The sequence below is a fragment of the Mustela nigripes genome, chromosome 12, assembly GCF_022355385.1.
Source record: "Mustela nigripes isolate SB6536 chromosome 12, MUSNIG.SB6536, whole genome shotgun sequence".
Taxonomy (NCBI): domain Eukaryota; kingdom Metazoa; phylum Chordata; class Mammalia; order Carnivora; family Mustelidae; genus Mustela; species Mustela nigripes.
The window spans coordinates 110,666,746-110,684,382 of NC_081568.1; the positions used below are offsets into that span (position 1 = coordinate 110,666,746).

At 33.2% G+C, this 17,637-nt stretch overlaps 1 protein-coding gene across 1 annotated transcript in view; it reads left to right on the plus strand.

Annotated features, from left to right (window-relative positions):
- Positions 1-17,637, plus strand: part of RASA1 (RAS p21 protein activator 1) — a 121,764-nt gene that overhangs the window by 66,095 nt on the left and 38,032 nt on the right. The window contains exons 5-9 of the mRNA XM_059418201.1: positions 2,555-2,672; positions 5,852-5,883; positions 12,184-12,236; positions 12,978-13,128; positions 17,476-17,554. Coding sequence (XP_059274184.1) covers positions 2,555-2,672; positions 5,852-5,883; positions 12,184-12,236; positions 12,978-13,128; positions 17,476-17,554 — 433 coding nt within the window. The remainder of the gene's footprint in view (positions 1-2,554; positions 2,673-5,851; positions 5,884-12,183; positions 12,237-12,977; positions 13,129-17,475; positions 17,555-17,637) is intronic.

Genomic DNA, 17,637 nt, shown 5'->3' on the forward strand with positions numbered 1-17,637 from the left:
AAAAATGAAAATTTTGGAAACTGCAGTTAGGAGTTTCACAGTTTCCCACATAGTCCCTGATTTTTCTGATGAAATTGGTGGTGATATTAAAGAATGTGACATTTTGATTGTGTAAAATGTACCTACATCTGGGTGATCTGCATAGCTCAGTGAACCAGTATCTTCTAAATGATCAATGCATGCTGTTAAAGAATTATGCCTGGGTAAAGGTCCATTCAAAGTGCAAGATGGACAAATAGATATTACTGAAATGGGGTACAGAAAGCTCATTGAAGCAGTTTTCGATTCCTTAATACAACTAACCTTCAGGTACCAATTGTTGAGTTTTTCATAGCATATCTATAATTATCTGAGAGGCTATTAAAATACTCATTCCTTTCACAGCTGCAAATTTTTGTGAAGTCAGATTTTTCTTCATGTACTTCAAACAAAGAAAGAAACAAAAACCTGAAACAACAGATTGAATGTAGAAACAAAAGAATCTGGCTGTTTACAATTAAGCCAGATGTTGAGAGATTTGCAAAAATGTAAAACAATATTCTCACAAAACATGTAAAAAATAATAATTTTTAATATTCTTTATGTTACAGTGTGATGGGGTAGATTATTTTTAAAAACACTTATATTTTAAATTCCAATATGGTAAGTATTAATAGATATATAAATAAAGGTTTTTTAGGGTATCAATTTTTAAGTATAAAAAGAAGTCCTGAGAGACCTTCAGAACTGACTACTACCAGTTTAGGAAGATGAAAATTTAAATAAGTATAGGAATATATAAGTTTTACTTTGATCATATAAATATATGTGAATATATGAGTCCTTAAAAATTTGTATGTATCTGTGAAGTTTTTGTTTTGTTTTGTTTTAGGTAAAAACATCTGAAGATTAATGAGACTTAAGGCATTTTAACTTTTTTTTTGGAAAAATGCAAAATAAAGAATGTTATGATTATATTGTTAAAACCTTTTTATTTTATTTTTTTAAAATATTTTATTTATTTATTTGACAGAGATCACAAATATGCAGAGAGGCAGGCAGAGAGAGAGGGGAAAGCAGGCTCCCTGCTGAGCAGGAGAGCCTGATGTGGGGCTCGATCCCAGGACCCTGGGATCATGACCTGAGCTGAAGGCAGAGGCTTTAACCCACTGAGCTACCCAGGTGCCCCTAACCTTTTTATTTTAAATTTTTTTCGTTTTGCATCACATATTTAGTGTTCTAGCAACAACATAAGTCAAATTTAAAAAAATTCTCTTTTGACAGTTTTTGATCAAGAAATGAAGCTATATTCTGTATTTTTGTCCATACATATTCTTCTTTTACTCATAATTACTATTTTTTATTTTTTTATTTTATTTCTTTTCATAATTATTATTTTTTTTAATGTAGTTATTTAGGAGAGTGTTTCTAGAAAGGAGTAGTTTATTTGGTTAAGTAGTAATGTCTCCTGCCAGTCAGCTAATGAAATATTGGTCACTGTTAACAGGGTTGTAGAACCAAGATAGAATGCAGTATTACGTGCTCATCCAAATAGAAATCATCTGAAGTGTATAAGTTTTTAGTCTTGAACCTGTCCAGGAAACAGTGAAGCTTGTGATATTCTGGTGGAAAACAGTTTTCAGAAGTATGAGAAGAGATTACTTAATGGAACTTTGGTTTGTGAAATTTAGACTGAGGAAACTTGTTTAAAAAATATGCGATGTGAATATAGATAGAGGGTTAATAGCAGCAGCCAGACAATCTTGGAACTTTGAATGCTGGGAGGCATTCATTCAGGCCTAAAATGAAGTGTTCAGCGAATTACTGATGTTGAAAAATGGCATCAGTATAAACCTTACTCCTCCTGCAATTTTGTGGAGGTTGAAAATGTATAGGTTCCAAGGAAAAGAAACTAGTTTGCATATGCATCTCTCTACTCAGAAATTGTTAACAAAAAAAAGCATGCATGCATTTTCCTATCCTTTGATACCACTTTCAGAGAAAGAATGCTTGCTATATCATAGATGTGTTAAGTGAATTAAATAAACATTAATGATTTTTATGAGAAAAATGTTAATTCTCATAAATATCTGCTGGAAAGTCTAATTGTGCTTACTTGAAGTTTTTCTAAAATAGCTGTATCTTGTGTAAATGTAATGAGCAAATTATAGTATGATTTTATATCTAACCTACATCTGAAAGAGTAATTACATGAAAGCTTAAATTTTTAAATTCAGTCTTCTTGGAGTTATAGCCTAAAGCCTATAATACATATATAATTACTGTTTACACAAATTTGAATTTGAATTTAAGAGTAATCCAATAATGTAGATAGTGCAGATACCATTATTAAATCCATTTTACAACGTGAGAGAATAAGATTCAGATTGTTAAGTGTCTTCAGAGCTTTATATTTAGGTGATGCCAAAAAACCGGACAAAAATCCAGGGTATTTGACTTTAATTTCTTGCATTCCCAATATCATATTATTTCTGTAGTATGGCACATGATTACTCAAATTTCCATGTTTAAATTTTTAATTCAATTTTAATAACTTCACAATTGCTATTTTCAGTTTCCTAAAAGGAGATATGTTTATTGTTCATAATGAATTAGAAGATGGATGGATGTGGGTTACAAATCTACGAACAGATGAACAGGGTCTTATTGTTGAAGACCTAGTGGAAGAGGTGGTAAGTTTTTTTCTTCTCCTATCACTCTCAATTTTAAATATTCTGTACACTTCTGGAACTTATCCGTAATCAGGAGAAATTAGTAATGAAACTTTTTAAAATTAAAAATGTCAATTCCCAAAAAAAAAAAAAAAAAGTCAATTCCCTAGAACAAAGAATTTCTCATTAAAATATATTTACTGTAGTAAAGGTTATTTATTTGTAAAGAGGATAACTAATCTAGCATGTTTGAATCTTTAACTGTTAATTTTCTGAAAGTCTTTTTTTTCCAGAAAGTTTTTATGAGTTTCTAAGAATTAAAAAAAATTACCATTTGTGCCTATTTGTATCTCCTTTTGTCGTCTTAGTGGTTTTCCTCATAAATGAGGCTATGAAAAAATGATCATGGACTCTGAATCAAATAGGGTTGCACATGTTTGCTTTCAGAATCTTTATCTCCCAAATATATGTATAATTTTCTAGTAACCTTAGCAAAACTTAGTTTTAACACCTTTCTACATTTCCAGTATTCCCATTTTTATTGTCGCCACATAATTCAACATCAGTAGTCTTGTCACTGTGTTGATAATTGTTGTGTTTTTTGATAGCAGGTCTGCTTTCAAGTAGCATTTGCATTTCAGATGTATCAGTATCACTTGAATCTTTTTTTTTTTTTTTTTTAAGTGTCACTGAATCTTATCAAACATATTACAGTTTTGGAGTTCATCCTTTTTGGATTTGGATTTGTTTAGTGTGATGGAATGGTTTCTTTTTATCTTTCACAACCCTCAGAGCTACTGTTTTAAAATTATGTCATGAACTTGATAATACTCTGAAACCTGTGCTTTGATTATTTTCCGGGAAGATTGCAGTGGAGAACATTTTTCTTTGTTATTAATTCCCTTAATTAATAGATCTTGATATGTAGAAGTAAAACATAACTGAGGAAAAGTGGAGGGCAGTTGAGGAAATGGTACGTACGATACATTGCATACAAATAGTTACTTAGTGGAAGAGCTGGGATTGGAACTCTTAATTCCTAGGTTAGTATTTGGTAATTTACAGTAGGGAGAGATATTTTTTTTCATTGTAGGCCAGAAATGTTCAAACAGAAGAATCTTACTGTGTTGGTTTTACTACAAAATTTCTTAGTTAAAACTTTTTTATGTTGGATTTTTTTTCTCCTGCTGTCATACCCCATCCCTATTTTTATGATTATTTAAAGAATTCAGAGTATAGTTTAACTTTCTCCAGCTCTTGGGATTCTGGATCAGATTTAATAAGATAAATCTTAAGAAGAATAAGTGAAAGTTATCCAATGAGTACAGGGGGAAAAAAGCCCAATTTAACATAAGGATACATAACATAAATAAAAGGAAAAAAATAAAAGAACAAATTAACAAGTAAGTATGAATGAACAATGTTCTGCTAAAAAGGGCTGCTAAAAAGGAATATAGTCATACTTTGAATTAATAGTAGATAATTCCAAGTTAGAATTAATGCACAATTTTTACTCTAATACTTAAAATAAGTTTTCATAATGGTCTTCATTGGAGCCTAGTGATTCCTTGTAGCTTTAAAAGCCATTTGCAGATTGTCTAGATTTCAGACATTAGGTTGGTGGTTGGATTTTAAGAATTTTCCCACTCTGAAATTCTAATTACTGTTCTTCAAGTACATGTCTGCTTTTATGCTTTTAATCTGGAATGTAAGCTTTGTGAGGATTTTTGTCTCTGATTCAGTGGTGTATCCCCATAGTATAGAATAGTGTGTCTGGCATTAGTATGCATTCAGCAAATATTTGTTGAATGAATTTCTTTATGCCTGCACTTTTTCTGACACTCCTTCCCTGCTAGACTACTACCACGTAAAATTTGATTCATCTTTTTATCTCAGAGGCTTCCTAGTTTTCACAGAGGATTTATGCCTTTCTTAGGCTAAATTGTTTTCTCTTGTGTGTCTATAGCACCTTGTTAATCTTTATTTTATTACACTGTATAAAATTAATTTAGTGTCAACCTATTCTTTAGAAATTAGCTCCTTTTGGGTAATGATCATGCAGTGTGTGTGTGTGTGTGTGTGTGTGTGTGTGTGTGTGTGTTAAGCATACTGCTTTGTTTTATAATAGACATTCAGTGGGTGTTTTAGTTCGCTTAGGTATTTGATGGGTAAGGAACAAATTGAGAGAGGTGAATGCCTGTATAGATAGACCATTTTTTCTTTATTATTAAGTGAAAACCTGGTGTCAGGTACCCAGTTTTGCTGGGTACTAGGAGTACAGGTCAGTAAGTATTCAGTGAAAATTATATGCCCAATATTGTGCTAGTGGTTACAGGGTGGTTGGGATTAATAAAGAAGAGTTAAGATCTTATGCTGCTTACTGCCATTATTAAGGAATGAATAACACTAGTGTATCTTAAATAATAGGCAGGCCAAATAGAGTAAGGTCAAGTTCAAAAGATGATAAAAGAATGATGTCTTTCTATTCAAAGTAGAAGTTTATGTTTTAGGGACTCCGTATTTTATACTGAAAACTAGTATTTGAAGAAGATACTGTCTGAATAGTTGAGGTGAACAAACAGGTAGGAAGCAGTGAGGGGAAAGGACATTCTAAGTTAAAAAGAGCAAGCCAGTGGTGTTGAGAATACAGATAAGCAAATGGGTAGTTATGTGGGTCCATTGTATAGATACCTAAAGAGAATTGGTACTAGGAGATAGGAAATGTAGGCTTGAGTGATAAGATAAAGGATTTTGGTTTTATCAAAGGAGGAATTTGTAGAGAGCAGAGAGGTATTAAGGGTCTGGTTTTTAAATTTTGTTTCTTTTTGTTTGGTTTTGGTGTTTCTTAGTGCAGGGGAAAGTTGCATTTGAAACTGATGAGTCCAAATTGGAGAGGTGAGATAATGGGATTGAACAGGGCACAGAGGTAATTAAACTCTTTGGGCTGTGGTAATAGTTTGAGAAAAGGGAGGAAAAAGGCCTGAATTCCAGTAACCACAAGAGGAGAAGAGTAGTAACAATAAGGGAGAGAGTTTTAGAAAGACTTTTCTTGAACTGATAGGTCTTTTCTTGTATATGCAAAAGTAAATATGAGGGACAGGGTAGAGATGTGTTTGAAGATATGATTTTTATTAATTTTAATAAAAATAGATTAATAGTTAAAATTATATAAAATACTATCTTAATGTCTTATCCTTTAGGGCCGGGAAGAAGATCCACATGAAGGCAAAATGTGAGTTTGTGTTAATTACTAAAAGAAAAAAGAAAATATGTTATAAACCTACAAATTGGAAAACTTAGGCCAAAATATATTTTAAAACTGCTACTTTTGAAGCTGTCTTAAAAATTGTTTTTATTTGGCTCAGAACTGATATGTTAATATTTTCTTTAGGATCTACTGATAGTCTTATTTTTTTAATAATGATGGTGTCTTTTATACCTGAATGTAACTCTTCTGTCGCTAAAGGCTTTTCTATAAACATTAATAGCAGTATGAATGTCACGATTCCTCATATTTTTTTTTACTTTCTTACTGTTAATGCATTTTTTGTTTTTGTAACCACATCTTTTATGTATTTTACATTTCAGTTTTTCATTTTTTTTGTTTGTTGTGTGCCTGTGTATGAGAAAGAGAGCTGGTCTCCAACAACAGGGCTTTTTTTTTTTTTTTTAGGATTTTATGTATTCATTTGACAGAAATAGAGCATAAGCAGGAGGAGTGGCAGGGAGAGGGAGAAGCAGACTCCCTGCTGAGCAGGGAGCCTGATGTGGGGCTCCATCCCAGAACACTGGGATCATGACATAGGTCGAAGGAAGATGCTTAACCAACTGAACCACCCAGGCGCCCCCAACATTAGGGTTCTTCACTATATTTATAAGATTCTGTAAGGCCTTTCTTTTCATAATCTTTTCAAGCTGATTTTAAGTATCTTCTAAGGGCTAATTCAAAGACCAAGGTATTACTATATGTAGTATTTGCCACAAAATCTTCTCATATTTCATAAGTTACTAGCTATTAACAATAATTTCCTATGGGAAATTTACAATGATTTTGTTTTTGTCCTTACAGATCTTTTCTAGTGTCCTGTTCATCCCTCATTTGCTTATTTATTTATTTTTAAAAATGTATTCATTTGAGAGAGAGAGAGAGCAAGAGCAGTGGGGAGGGGCAGAGAGAGAGAGAAAGGGAGACGCAGAACTCTCTGCTGAGCAGGGAGCCTGATGCGGGGCTTGATCCCAGGATCCTGAGATATGACCTGAGCCAAAGGCAGACACTTAACCATCTGGGCCACCATGGCACCCCCTCATTTATTTGTATATGAATTTTCTTCTGAAGATATTAACTCTCAATCCCAAGTCTATTTCAGTCATATGATTTTAATAGAAACTGTTCATCTTCTGATCTCTTTTCACAGGAACATTTTTTTTCTTCCCTTCCTGTCAGAATTTTCTAATGGAATTTAAGGCCTTCCTTTCAAGTGGTTGCTTATTCTGTTTTCTAACCATTAGAAGACAAAACATTAAGCTGGATACTCTGCTTGCAGTAAACCTCCTTTAGTTTCCCACCCTTCCTTAGGTGGAACATATGAGATGTTTTCGGAGTCCATTTTCCTTTTTGTTTTATGTAGCTGTTTAACTGTAAAATAGTTTCCATGAAGGAGACTGTACCTTGTTGATTTTAGTAATGTGAGGTCTTCTGCTACCTACATTTAGATTATGAATTCTGATGAATGTGTGGAGGAGGTATACCAATAATGTAAGCAAATGAAGTGGGTCAGGTGTAAATGCTGTTTCTCTCAAATTATAGTAATCTTGATCTTCCTAATTTTACCTCTCCGAGGGAGATTAAGGTACATGGAACTAATTTCCTGTAGTACAAACAACAGTGCAAAGTGTTGGGATAAATGGCAACTAATATTCTCTCTTTGTATTAGAGAGTAGGACGCCAAAAATGAGGTGTTTGCCTGCAGTGAGGGGACTGCTGTAATTGATGTGTGCAAAAATGGGGGTCCAGTGTTGTGAAAGCCTCCAGATTTATAAGATACACTGCAAATCTGTATATTTCCCTACTTAAAGTAATACCACAGATTTCTTTTTAAAAGGAAAGAAAAAAAATGTAGGTCAAATGCCAGTAATACTTCAAATGCATAATACTGTTTTTTGCCTTTGCCCAAACTACTTTGTAGGCCAGAATTCATCCTGCATTATGTTTGGTTAATTTCTGTTCTTAATAACCTGACTCATTTATCACTTGCCAAGAAGTATTCCTGTATCTTTTCCCTCACGTGTTCCACAGAACTGGTACCCTTTTCTCTTATTCAAAAAAAGCCCTCTGTGCATATCTATCAGTGCACTTTATTATATTTTTGACATTGATTTTGTGGTTATGTGTGTCCCTTTTTCTTGTTGGAGTAGGGACTTCATAAGAGCAGATACTCCCCTTTGGGTCACTGGTATACACTATGTGTTTGAAGAAACACTTTGGCTATTCAGGTGTTAGGTGGTTCCATAAAAACTCTAGGATTGTTCTAGCTCTGTGAAAAATGGTAATGGTATTTTGATGTGGGTTGCATTGAATCTGTAGATTACTTTGGGTAGTATGGACATTTTAACATTTGCTCTTCCAGTCCATGAACATGGAATATCTTTCAGTTTGTTTGTCTCATCTTCAGTTTCTTTTATTGTTTTTTAATGCATTTTGGAATACAGGTCTTTTACCTCTTTCATTAAGTTTATTCATAGGTATTTTATTAATTTTGGTACAGTTGTAAATGGGATTGTTTTATTAATTACTCTTTATCCTACTTTTTATTGGTGTATAGACATGCAGTTGATTTCTCTATATTGATATTGTATTCTGTGACATTACTGAATTCATTTGTCAGTTCTGTAGTTTTTTTGGTGGAGTCTTTAGGGTTTTTCATATAGTAGCATGCCATCTGCAAATACAGTGAGTTTTACTTCTTCCTTACCAATTTGGATGCCTTTTATTTATTTTTCTTGTCTGATTGCTACAGTTAGGACATCCGGTACTCTGTTGAATAAAAGTGGTAAGAGTAGACATCCTTGCGTTTTTACTGATCTTAAGGTAAAAGCTTTTAGTTTGTCACTATTGAGTATGATATTTCCATGTATGGCCTTTATTATGTTGAGGTGCATCCCCTCCTGAACCTACTTTGTTGAGTGTTTTTATCATGTATGGATGTTGTAGTTTGTGAAATGCTTTTTATGTATTTATTAAGATGACCATATGGTTTTTATTGTTTCTCTTATTACTCTGATGTATCATGTTGATTGATTTGCAAATATTGAACCATACTGGCATTCCTGGAATAAATCCAACTTAGGGTGAATGATTTTTTGATATATTGTTGAATTTGGTTTGCTAGTGTTATGTTAAGGATTTTTACATCTCTCTCTCTTTTTTTAAGATTTTATTTATTTATCAGAGAGAGAGAGGGAGAGAGAGCGAGCACAGGCAGACAGAATGGCAGGCAGAGGCAGAGGGAGAAGCAGGCTCCCTGCTGAGCAAGGAGCCTGATGTGGGACTCGATCCCAGGACGCTGGGATCATGACCTGAGCCGAAGGCAGCTGCTTAACCAACTGAGCCACCCAGGCGTCCCTTTACATCTCTCTTTATGAGGGATATTGGCCTGTAGTTTTGGGGGGTTTTTCGTAGTGTTTTTGTCTGGTTTTCTTACCAAGGTAATCCTGGACTTACAGAGTGAATTTGGAAGTTTTCCTTCCTCATTAGTTTTTTGGAATAGTTTGAGAAGAATTAACAGTATTAACAGTTAATTAATTTAAATTAAAGGTATTAAAGGTATTTACATTCTCTTTAAATGTTTGGTAGACAGGGGCACTTGGGTGGCTCAGTCAGTTAAGTGTCTGCCTTCAGCTCAGGTCATGATCCTAGGGTCCTGGCATCAGGCCCTACATCCTACTCCCTGCTGAGGGAGTGTCCCGTCTCCCCCCTGCCCCCCGCCATCCCCACCCAGTGCACACGTGTTCTCTGTCTCTCTCTCAAATAAATAAATAAAATCTTTAAAAAAAAATGTTTAGTAGACAGAATTCACCTGTGAAGCCATCTGGTCCTGAACTTCTTGTTTGTTGGGAGTTCATTGCTTACTGATTCAGTTTCATTTCTTTCTTTCTTTTTTTTTTTTTTTAATTTTTTTATTTGAGAGAGAGACAGAGTGAGAGAGCATGAGAGGGGAGGTCAGAGGGAGAAGCAGACTCCCCATGGAGCTCGGAGCCCAATGTGGAATTTGATCCCAGGACTTCAGATCATGACCTGAGCTGAAGGCAGTCGCTTAACCAACTGAGCCACCCAGGCACCCTTCAGTGTCATTTCTGATAATCAGTCTATTCAAATTTTCTGCTTTTCCTGATTCAGTTTTGGAAGGTTGCATGTTTCTAGGAGTTCATCCATTTCTTCAGGGTTGTCTAATTTGTTGCCATAGAATTTTTCATAGTATTCTCTTAAAATCTTTTGTACTTCTGTAATGTTGGTTGTTACTTCTCGTCCTTCATTTCCGAGTGTATTTATTTGAGTCCTGTGTTTGTTTTTTCCCTATGAATCTGTCTAAGAACCAGTTCCTGGTTTCATTGATCTTTTCTACTGTTTTTTCTTTTTTTTCTTTTTAAGTTTCTATTTCATTTACTTATGCTGTAATCTTACTATTTCTTTCTACTGGCTTTGGGCTTTGTTTATTCTTCTGTTCTAGCTCCTTTGGGTGTTAAGATTTGGTTGTTATTTGAGATTTTTCTTATTTCTTGAGGTAGGCCTGTATTGCTCTAAAGTTCCCTCTAGAGCATCTTTTGCTTCATCCCAAAGATTTGGACTGTTTTCATTCGTCTCATGTATTTTTTTATTTCCTCTTTGAATCTTGGTTGACCCATTCACTGTTTAGTAGCGTGTTTTTTGGTCTCCATGTATTTGTGTTCTTCCCAGACGTTTTCTCAGGATTGATTTCTAGTTTCATACTGTTGTGGGCAGAAAAGGTGCATGATATGATTTCAGTCTTTTTGAATGTCTTAAGTTTTTTTGTGGGCTAATGTAATTTTTCCTGGGAGATGTTCCAGGTGCACTTGAAAGAATGTGTATTCATGGTTCTGGGATGCAGTGTTCTGAATATATATCTATCTGTCCCATCTAGTGTAATGTGTCATTCAAAATCACTTTTTCCTTGTTGACTTTCTGTCTGGATGATCCATCCATTGATGTAAGTGGGATGTTTAAGTCTCCTACTGTTACTGTATTTCTGTCAATTTCTCCCATTGTGTCTGTTAGTAGGTGCTCTGTGCATTTAGGTGCTCCCATGTTGGATACATAGATATTTGTAATTCTATATCCTCTCCTTGGATTGTTCCTCTTATCATTTTATAATATCCGTCTTTTCTCTTGTCACAGTCTTTGTTTTAAAGCTATTTGTCTGATATAAGTACTGCTACTCTAGCTTTCTTTTCACTTCCGTTTGCCTGGTAAATGTTTTCTTGTGCCTTCACTTTCAGTCTGCATGTGTCTTTAGATCTGAAGTGGCATATAGCTGGGTCTTGCTTTTTTGTTTGTTTGTTTAGTTTTGGTCTTGTAGTATTTTTACTTTCTAAGTTGTTTTTTAAGCTGCGATCAAAACCAAGAATAGATTCCAGGAATTTGTGGCGAAGTGATAGAGGGATGATCTGGAATTACCAGCTTGGCATTAAAAGGTGTTAATCAACAGGATAGATAATAGTCCTTCACATAATGAGAGGAGATTTTAAGAAATTTAATTACTAATAATTTATAAAATCAGGTGTGTCATTTTATTCTAAGGTAAAATTTAAATACTTTAGTTATTATATGTAGTGGATCTTGAATATATGCCACTAATAATAATTTCTGAATGCTTATTTTAAGTATATAGAAACTAAAACATATATAGCCATCTAATTCGTTATGGCAGTAGCTCAAATATAATTAGGAATACTAAGTCATTCTTTTATTTCAGTCCTTGATGCTGACATTTACTCTCTGTCATCACTCAATCTCACTTTCTGACTTTAAGGAAAGTATTAATCAGCCATGTCTATTTTCTTTCAAGAGAGAACTTAAACTCCTGTTTTAGGGAAAGTTCACTCGGAGGGTGATGTGAGGAAAATTCATTTACTAATTTTTTTTTGGGGGGGGGGATAATTCTGGGTTCTACCAGTACCATCTCTCCCTCCTAATGCAAAGAAAAGAGAACACTAACTATGGTGGTGTAAGCATGTAACAGTTTCTCATTATCAGAATTAAAATTATTACTGGTACTGTTCATTACTATGGAAATTATGGTTCATATTGGACCCTTATTTTACTATATTTTGTTGAAATTATGTATGTTTACAAATATAATAACAAATGTAAAAGGAATGAGATAACTTGATCAGTTGTATTTGTTTTTATTTCATTGTATCAGTGTGAATTAAACTTGTGCTGGTTGTTTAGTTTTGATTGTATAACAGCAAAAAGGACTTCAGATTTACATATTTAATTTGTTCTCTTTTTAAGATGGTTCCATGGGAAAATTTCCAAACAAGAAGCTTATAATTTACTAATGACAGGTACTTGTACATTCACTCTTTGTTTTAAAACTGGCCATTTATCATCCATTTTGTCTTTAGCACTCATTTGATACTTAAACATACACAGAGGAAAGACAAAACATTTTGGTGTTAAGAGTCATTGCCAGTTGAAGATACTTAAAAGCCTTCTTTAAAATTAGTTTGAAAATCTTTAATACATGATAATTTGATCTTATATGACTTTTCAGGTTCTTACCAACTAAATGGAAAGTAGTATACATATATTGATTTTGATAAGATGAACACATATTTCATTTTTTGAATCTACCTTTATAAGCATTGGTCCTATTTTATTACAGTTATTTAATGTTTAATTAGAAGCATTGGTTAACTGCAGAGTACTCCTAAAAAAAATTTACTTTAACTTTTTTAGACTCTTCTTCTTAAGAGGATTTACAAATAGAATGTACCCATTTAGCCAATGTCCTCTACCTGTGGTTAGGTTATTCTTTTGAAGTCATGACAGGTATAACATTATTAACCAGAAATCACTGCTGTAGACTTATTTTTATGTAATACACACATGCAACGTTTGGGTGGTTGTGACTCATAAACTAGAAAATATAAAAATGTATTAAAATTGTCTTTTTTATAAAACAAGTTCCTGGTGAAAATTTATATATGTTTATAACTTCCAAATGTACTTTATAATTATGTTACTTAACACAACTTTTTTTATTTGGTAATTAGGAAATAAAACTAATAGCTTAATTTTTACAGTTGGCCAAGTATGCAGTTTTCTTGTGAGGCCCTCAGATAATACTCCTGGTGACTATTCGCTTTACTTTCGGACCAATGAAAATATTCAGCGATTTAAAATTTGTCCAACACCAAATAATCAGTTTATGATGGGAGGCCGATATTATAACAGGTAAGTTGTGAGAAATTTTAGTTATCTTTTACTTTTAGCAAAAATAATTGAAATTTCAATAACAGTGTTATCAGATTCAAAACTGTATAAAAGTGTCTGACTTTTTAGAATTTAAAATAAGGCCTTTAATGTAATTTAGTAGTAGTCATGTCCAAGGATTCTTCAAACAGTGTCAAAAATGAATATAAATTAAAAACTTATAATTTGTTTTCGTTCAAGATAATTTATATGTTTGCTGATTATGTATGGACTGTTTTTATACCAAATTGCTAAGTCCTTAACTGTAGGGTAGCAAAACATTTGTTCTAAGAAAAGGAATATATTACATTCCTTTATTAGTGAGACATTTTACTTTATTTTTTTTAAAGATTTTATTTATTTGACATAGAGAGTACAAGAAGAGGGAGACTGGGGAGCCCAATGTGGGGCTCAATCCCAGAACCGTTAAGCCAGCATGCTTAACGGCCTGAGACACCCAGGTGCCCCAGGATATTTTAATAGGAAGAAAAAGTTCTTAAAGATTAAAGAGAGACTTTACTACAAATGTTACCCATGCAACTGGGTTGTTCTCAAGTTGCTATTTCTTGGTTCTAATTATTGGTTCCTACTTCTCATTTTAAAAATTACAGAAAATTCATTGTTTATCCCAAAACTCAGAATGAATTTTAGTCACTGGAGCAGGAAAATGAGTCAATAGAGAAACCATATGATAGAATTTCAGCCCCCCCCCCCCCCAATATATTAGAAAGGAATCTTGCATTTTTGTTTTTCCTAATGTAAAGAATTTCCCGTATTAGCTAACTCTGGAGTGGCCTTGTCTTCCTCTTTTGGAGGCTTTCATAAACTAAAATGATGGCATTTTCCTAGTTTAATTCCTTAATACCACAGCAGTATTCTCCATCCCATTTAGTATTTCTCTTAATTCCAGCTTGACTTTTGAGGGTATAGAGATCCAGCAGCTGTTTTATCTTAGAAAACCAACAAAAAAACAAGTTGTAGTTGCTTGCCAGAATGCCCATGAACAGTTAAGAGACATCAAGTGGCAGATGTGAGTCTCTGACATTTGGATCCTTTTGCACACGTATAGAGAAAAGCTGCTTGAGTGGTTTCTACATTAATAGTCCAATCTAGACATCTTCACTGAAAATCTAGCTAGCTGCAATTTAAGCTCTTTGTGAAGGTAAATTACTTTTTCCCATTTTCCAGTGGTTTGGAATATATAAAATTGTAAATTGAAAACGTATATTCTTAACTGAATTGATAAATGTCTTCTCTGGAAACTTTTAAAAATATAAAATAATTTACATAGATTTATTTTCAGTGAAGTTTGTTTACTGACTTAAACTTCCTTATGATATGCATTCTGCAAGATGAAAATTCTTTCTACATAATGGCAGCAGTCTGTAAAATATGTAAAGGTTGGCTTTTTTATTGATAAAGACCAGAATGAAGCAAGAAGAAAGAAGTATTTGAAATATATTCCTTTCTAAATTATTAGTCTGTTTACAAAATGATGACTTAAAAAAATTTAGTGATAATTTAGTGATAATTTAGTTTAATTTAGTGACTGTGATCAATAACCCTAACCTCCCAATCTTTTCTTTAAAAAAAAAAAAATTATTTTTTTATTTTAGGGAGGAAGTGATTGAGAGAGAAGCATGTGTGAGTTGGGGGAGGAGCACAGGGAGAGAATCTTTCAAGTAGACTCCCCACTGAGTGTGAGGACCGATGTGGAGCTTGATCTCACAACCCATGAGATCATAACTTGAGCTGAAACCAAGAGTCTGCTGAGCCACCCACGTGGTTCCCCACCCACAAATTTTCTTTATAGATATGTTCATTTGATAAAGTTCAGGAGTATTGTTATTCCTAGCATATAATACTAATTTTTTTTCCCCAAAGAAAGCTAGAATTGTGCAAATCTGATGCCTGAAAAAAGGCAGGTTTACAGTTTGGGAATATATATTTCAGCATGGAAATATATTCTTTTACAGCATTAGTGTCAGTAATAAAGTAAATCTTAGAAGATAAACTTTTGTGGGGTGTTGGGCTGAGTCAGTTAAGAAGAGCATGCGACTCTTGATCTCAGGGTTGTGAGTTGAAGCCTCATGTTGAGTGTAGAGATTACTAAGAAAAAATAAATGGACTTAAAAAGATACACCTTTGTGCTTATCACTTACTGTTTAGATATTTAAATGTTAAGTTGGATTATCCAATAAATGTATGTACAGAGACATACTCTGCTGTGTTTTCTTCTCATTAATTCTACATTAGTCTTTTGGTAAAGAGAGGTAGCACTCAAGTCTGTTCATTTAGAAACTGCTTTTTTGAGACATAACTTTAACATTCCTATATTAAAACTTTTATAAAAAGCAGGAGAAGCATTTATCAGCAAGTATAATTCAGCAAACATTTATTACCTAATTTACTTATTGAAATACATTGTACAGACCCCATGCATATACATTTAAGAGAAAGGTCTATGAGGTACAGGTCTATGAGAACAGATGGTTAGCTGACCTTGATGATTTCAGGACTGTATACGTGGACATAGGAGACTCAGTGGAAAGAGAGCAGTTGAGGTAGTGATGAGAAGGGAGAGGGAGGAAGGATTTTGGTCAGACCTTGAAGATTACTAACATTTATCTAGGAGGTTCAAGGAGAGACATGGTTTTATTTATTAAGTAAATTACTAAAATGAAAGTGTAGTATGAACACGTTTTAGTTTTCTGAGACGTAAATTTGTCATTTCATACCTAAAACTTGCATAGAATATCTAGGAAATTCTGGGTTGTTGTGTCTCCCTTGACTGTTTCTTTAGGTGTATTTGGGTAGAATATGAACTAAAGTAATTTAAAAAAAAAAAAAAGGTATCTTGAAAGTCCAGCTCATTGGTAAAAATATATTTGATTGGTTGTCACAGACTTTTTAAATTTGTTCTTGGGCAGTCTGAACTGTGTATTCTTTCAGCTCATGGAGAAGAATTATATTGTAATGTTGAGATGCTCCACAAGATCAATTGCATTTTATAGTTACTGAGTCATAAACCTTTGGTATTTACTGTTTTTTATGGATTTGATGCTTTTTGCTTTAAAACAGGTAGTCATCTCTGTGACGGTCTCTGTCTTCAAATGTCTTTTCTGATTTTCTTTTTTCCTTTAACATTTTTGGATTTATATGTGGCATTACCTTATTCCTTTAAACATGTATACCCGCCTTGTCTTTTTTGATGTGAATATCTTTTTACTTGTGTCATTTTGCCCCCTTGTGTAAAATGCTGCCTTTAGTATTCAGTTCATACCCATTCATACTTATTTTTTCATTAATCTTTTCAAGTCTCCTGTTTTGCTATTTTTAACATTATATTTGCTTTAAATTAATTTTGTAGTATGGCAAAGACATTTTATCTTTGGAGACATACATATGTGCATATATATGTGTGTATCTTTGGAGAGGGAGTGTGCATATGTATATATACAGATATGTATATCTAGAGATAAAATATATATTTCAATTCCATTAGTTGAAGAACTGTGGAAAAAATCAAGTGGATGATAAAACAGGATCTGTTTTGAGAACTGTTTTCTCTCTGTCCTTAAAATAGCCATTCCTCCAGTATATTAAAGGAAGTTTAAAAGTGCAAGATTTAAATATTCAGGACAATAAAATGGCCTACTGATTATACAGAAGCACTTTTACATTGGAAAATTCATTATGCCGTGCTAAAATACATGTTAAATTACATTATATAATGTCATTTTATTTTCTGTTTTACTAGTAACATTTCCCAGATAGTAAGAATATTTTAATAGCATTGCCTTTCAGAATCATCAATAAGCCCTTCCCTGTGGTAGCTATAATCTTACATGTAAAATTAGCTCCGGTCCGTTTGTTTCTCCTTTTACTTGCTGTTAATGTTTTATGATCTAACTTCATCTGATTGTTATGAAAGCAGAATGTGTGTTTTGATGATTAAAAATTCTTAAAATCTACCTGAATGTGCTATATAAATGCCATTTTTCTTTCAGTTCTTTCTCAGTTCCTCAGAAATACTCTTAAAAAAATAAAGGTAGACTTTTATTCTTTTCTTACTTATACTGACTCTTTGGGTATGTGTATACAAAATTGTAGTCTCTGACTCAGGTATTCTGATCTGTAAATGAATTCTTGCTTTTCTAAAATAATGAGACTGTTGTAATCATACATGCTATTGCTATATTTAGGTTATATGCTTTGGAAAACACTTGCAAATACATAATCCTTGCTAACAGGGTCCTTGTATATTTTCAAGATTTACATTTTTTATGAGACAAATTATATCAATGTTAGTAATTTTTATTTTAACAGCATTGGGGACATCATAGATCACTATCGAAAAGAACAAATTGTTGAAGGGTATTATCTTAAGGAACCTGTACCAATGCAGGTCAGTGTTGTTTTTCTTTTTGCAGTAATAAGCATTTTATTTTAAAATGCATTTTTGATGGTATGTTTTACGCACACATTCAT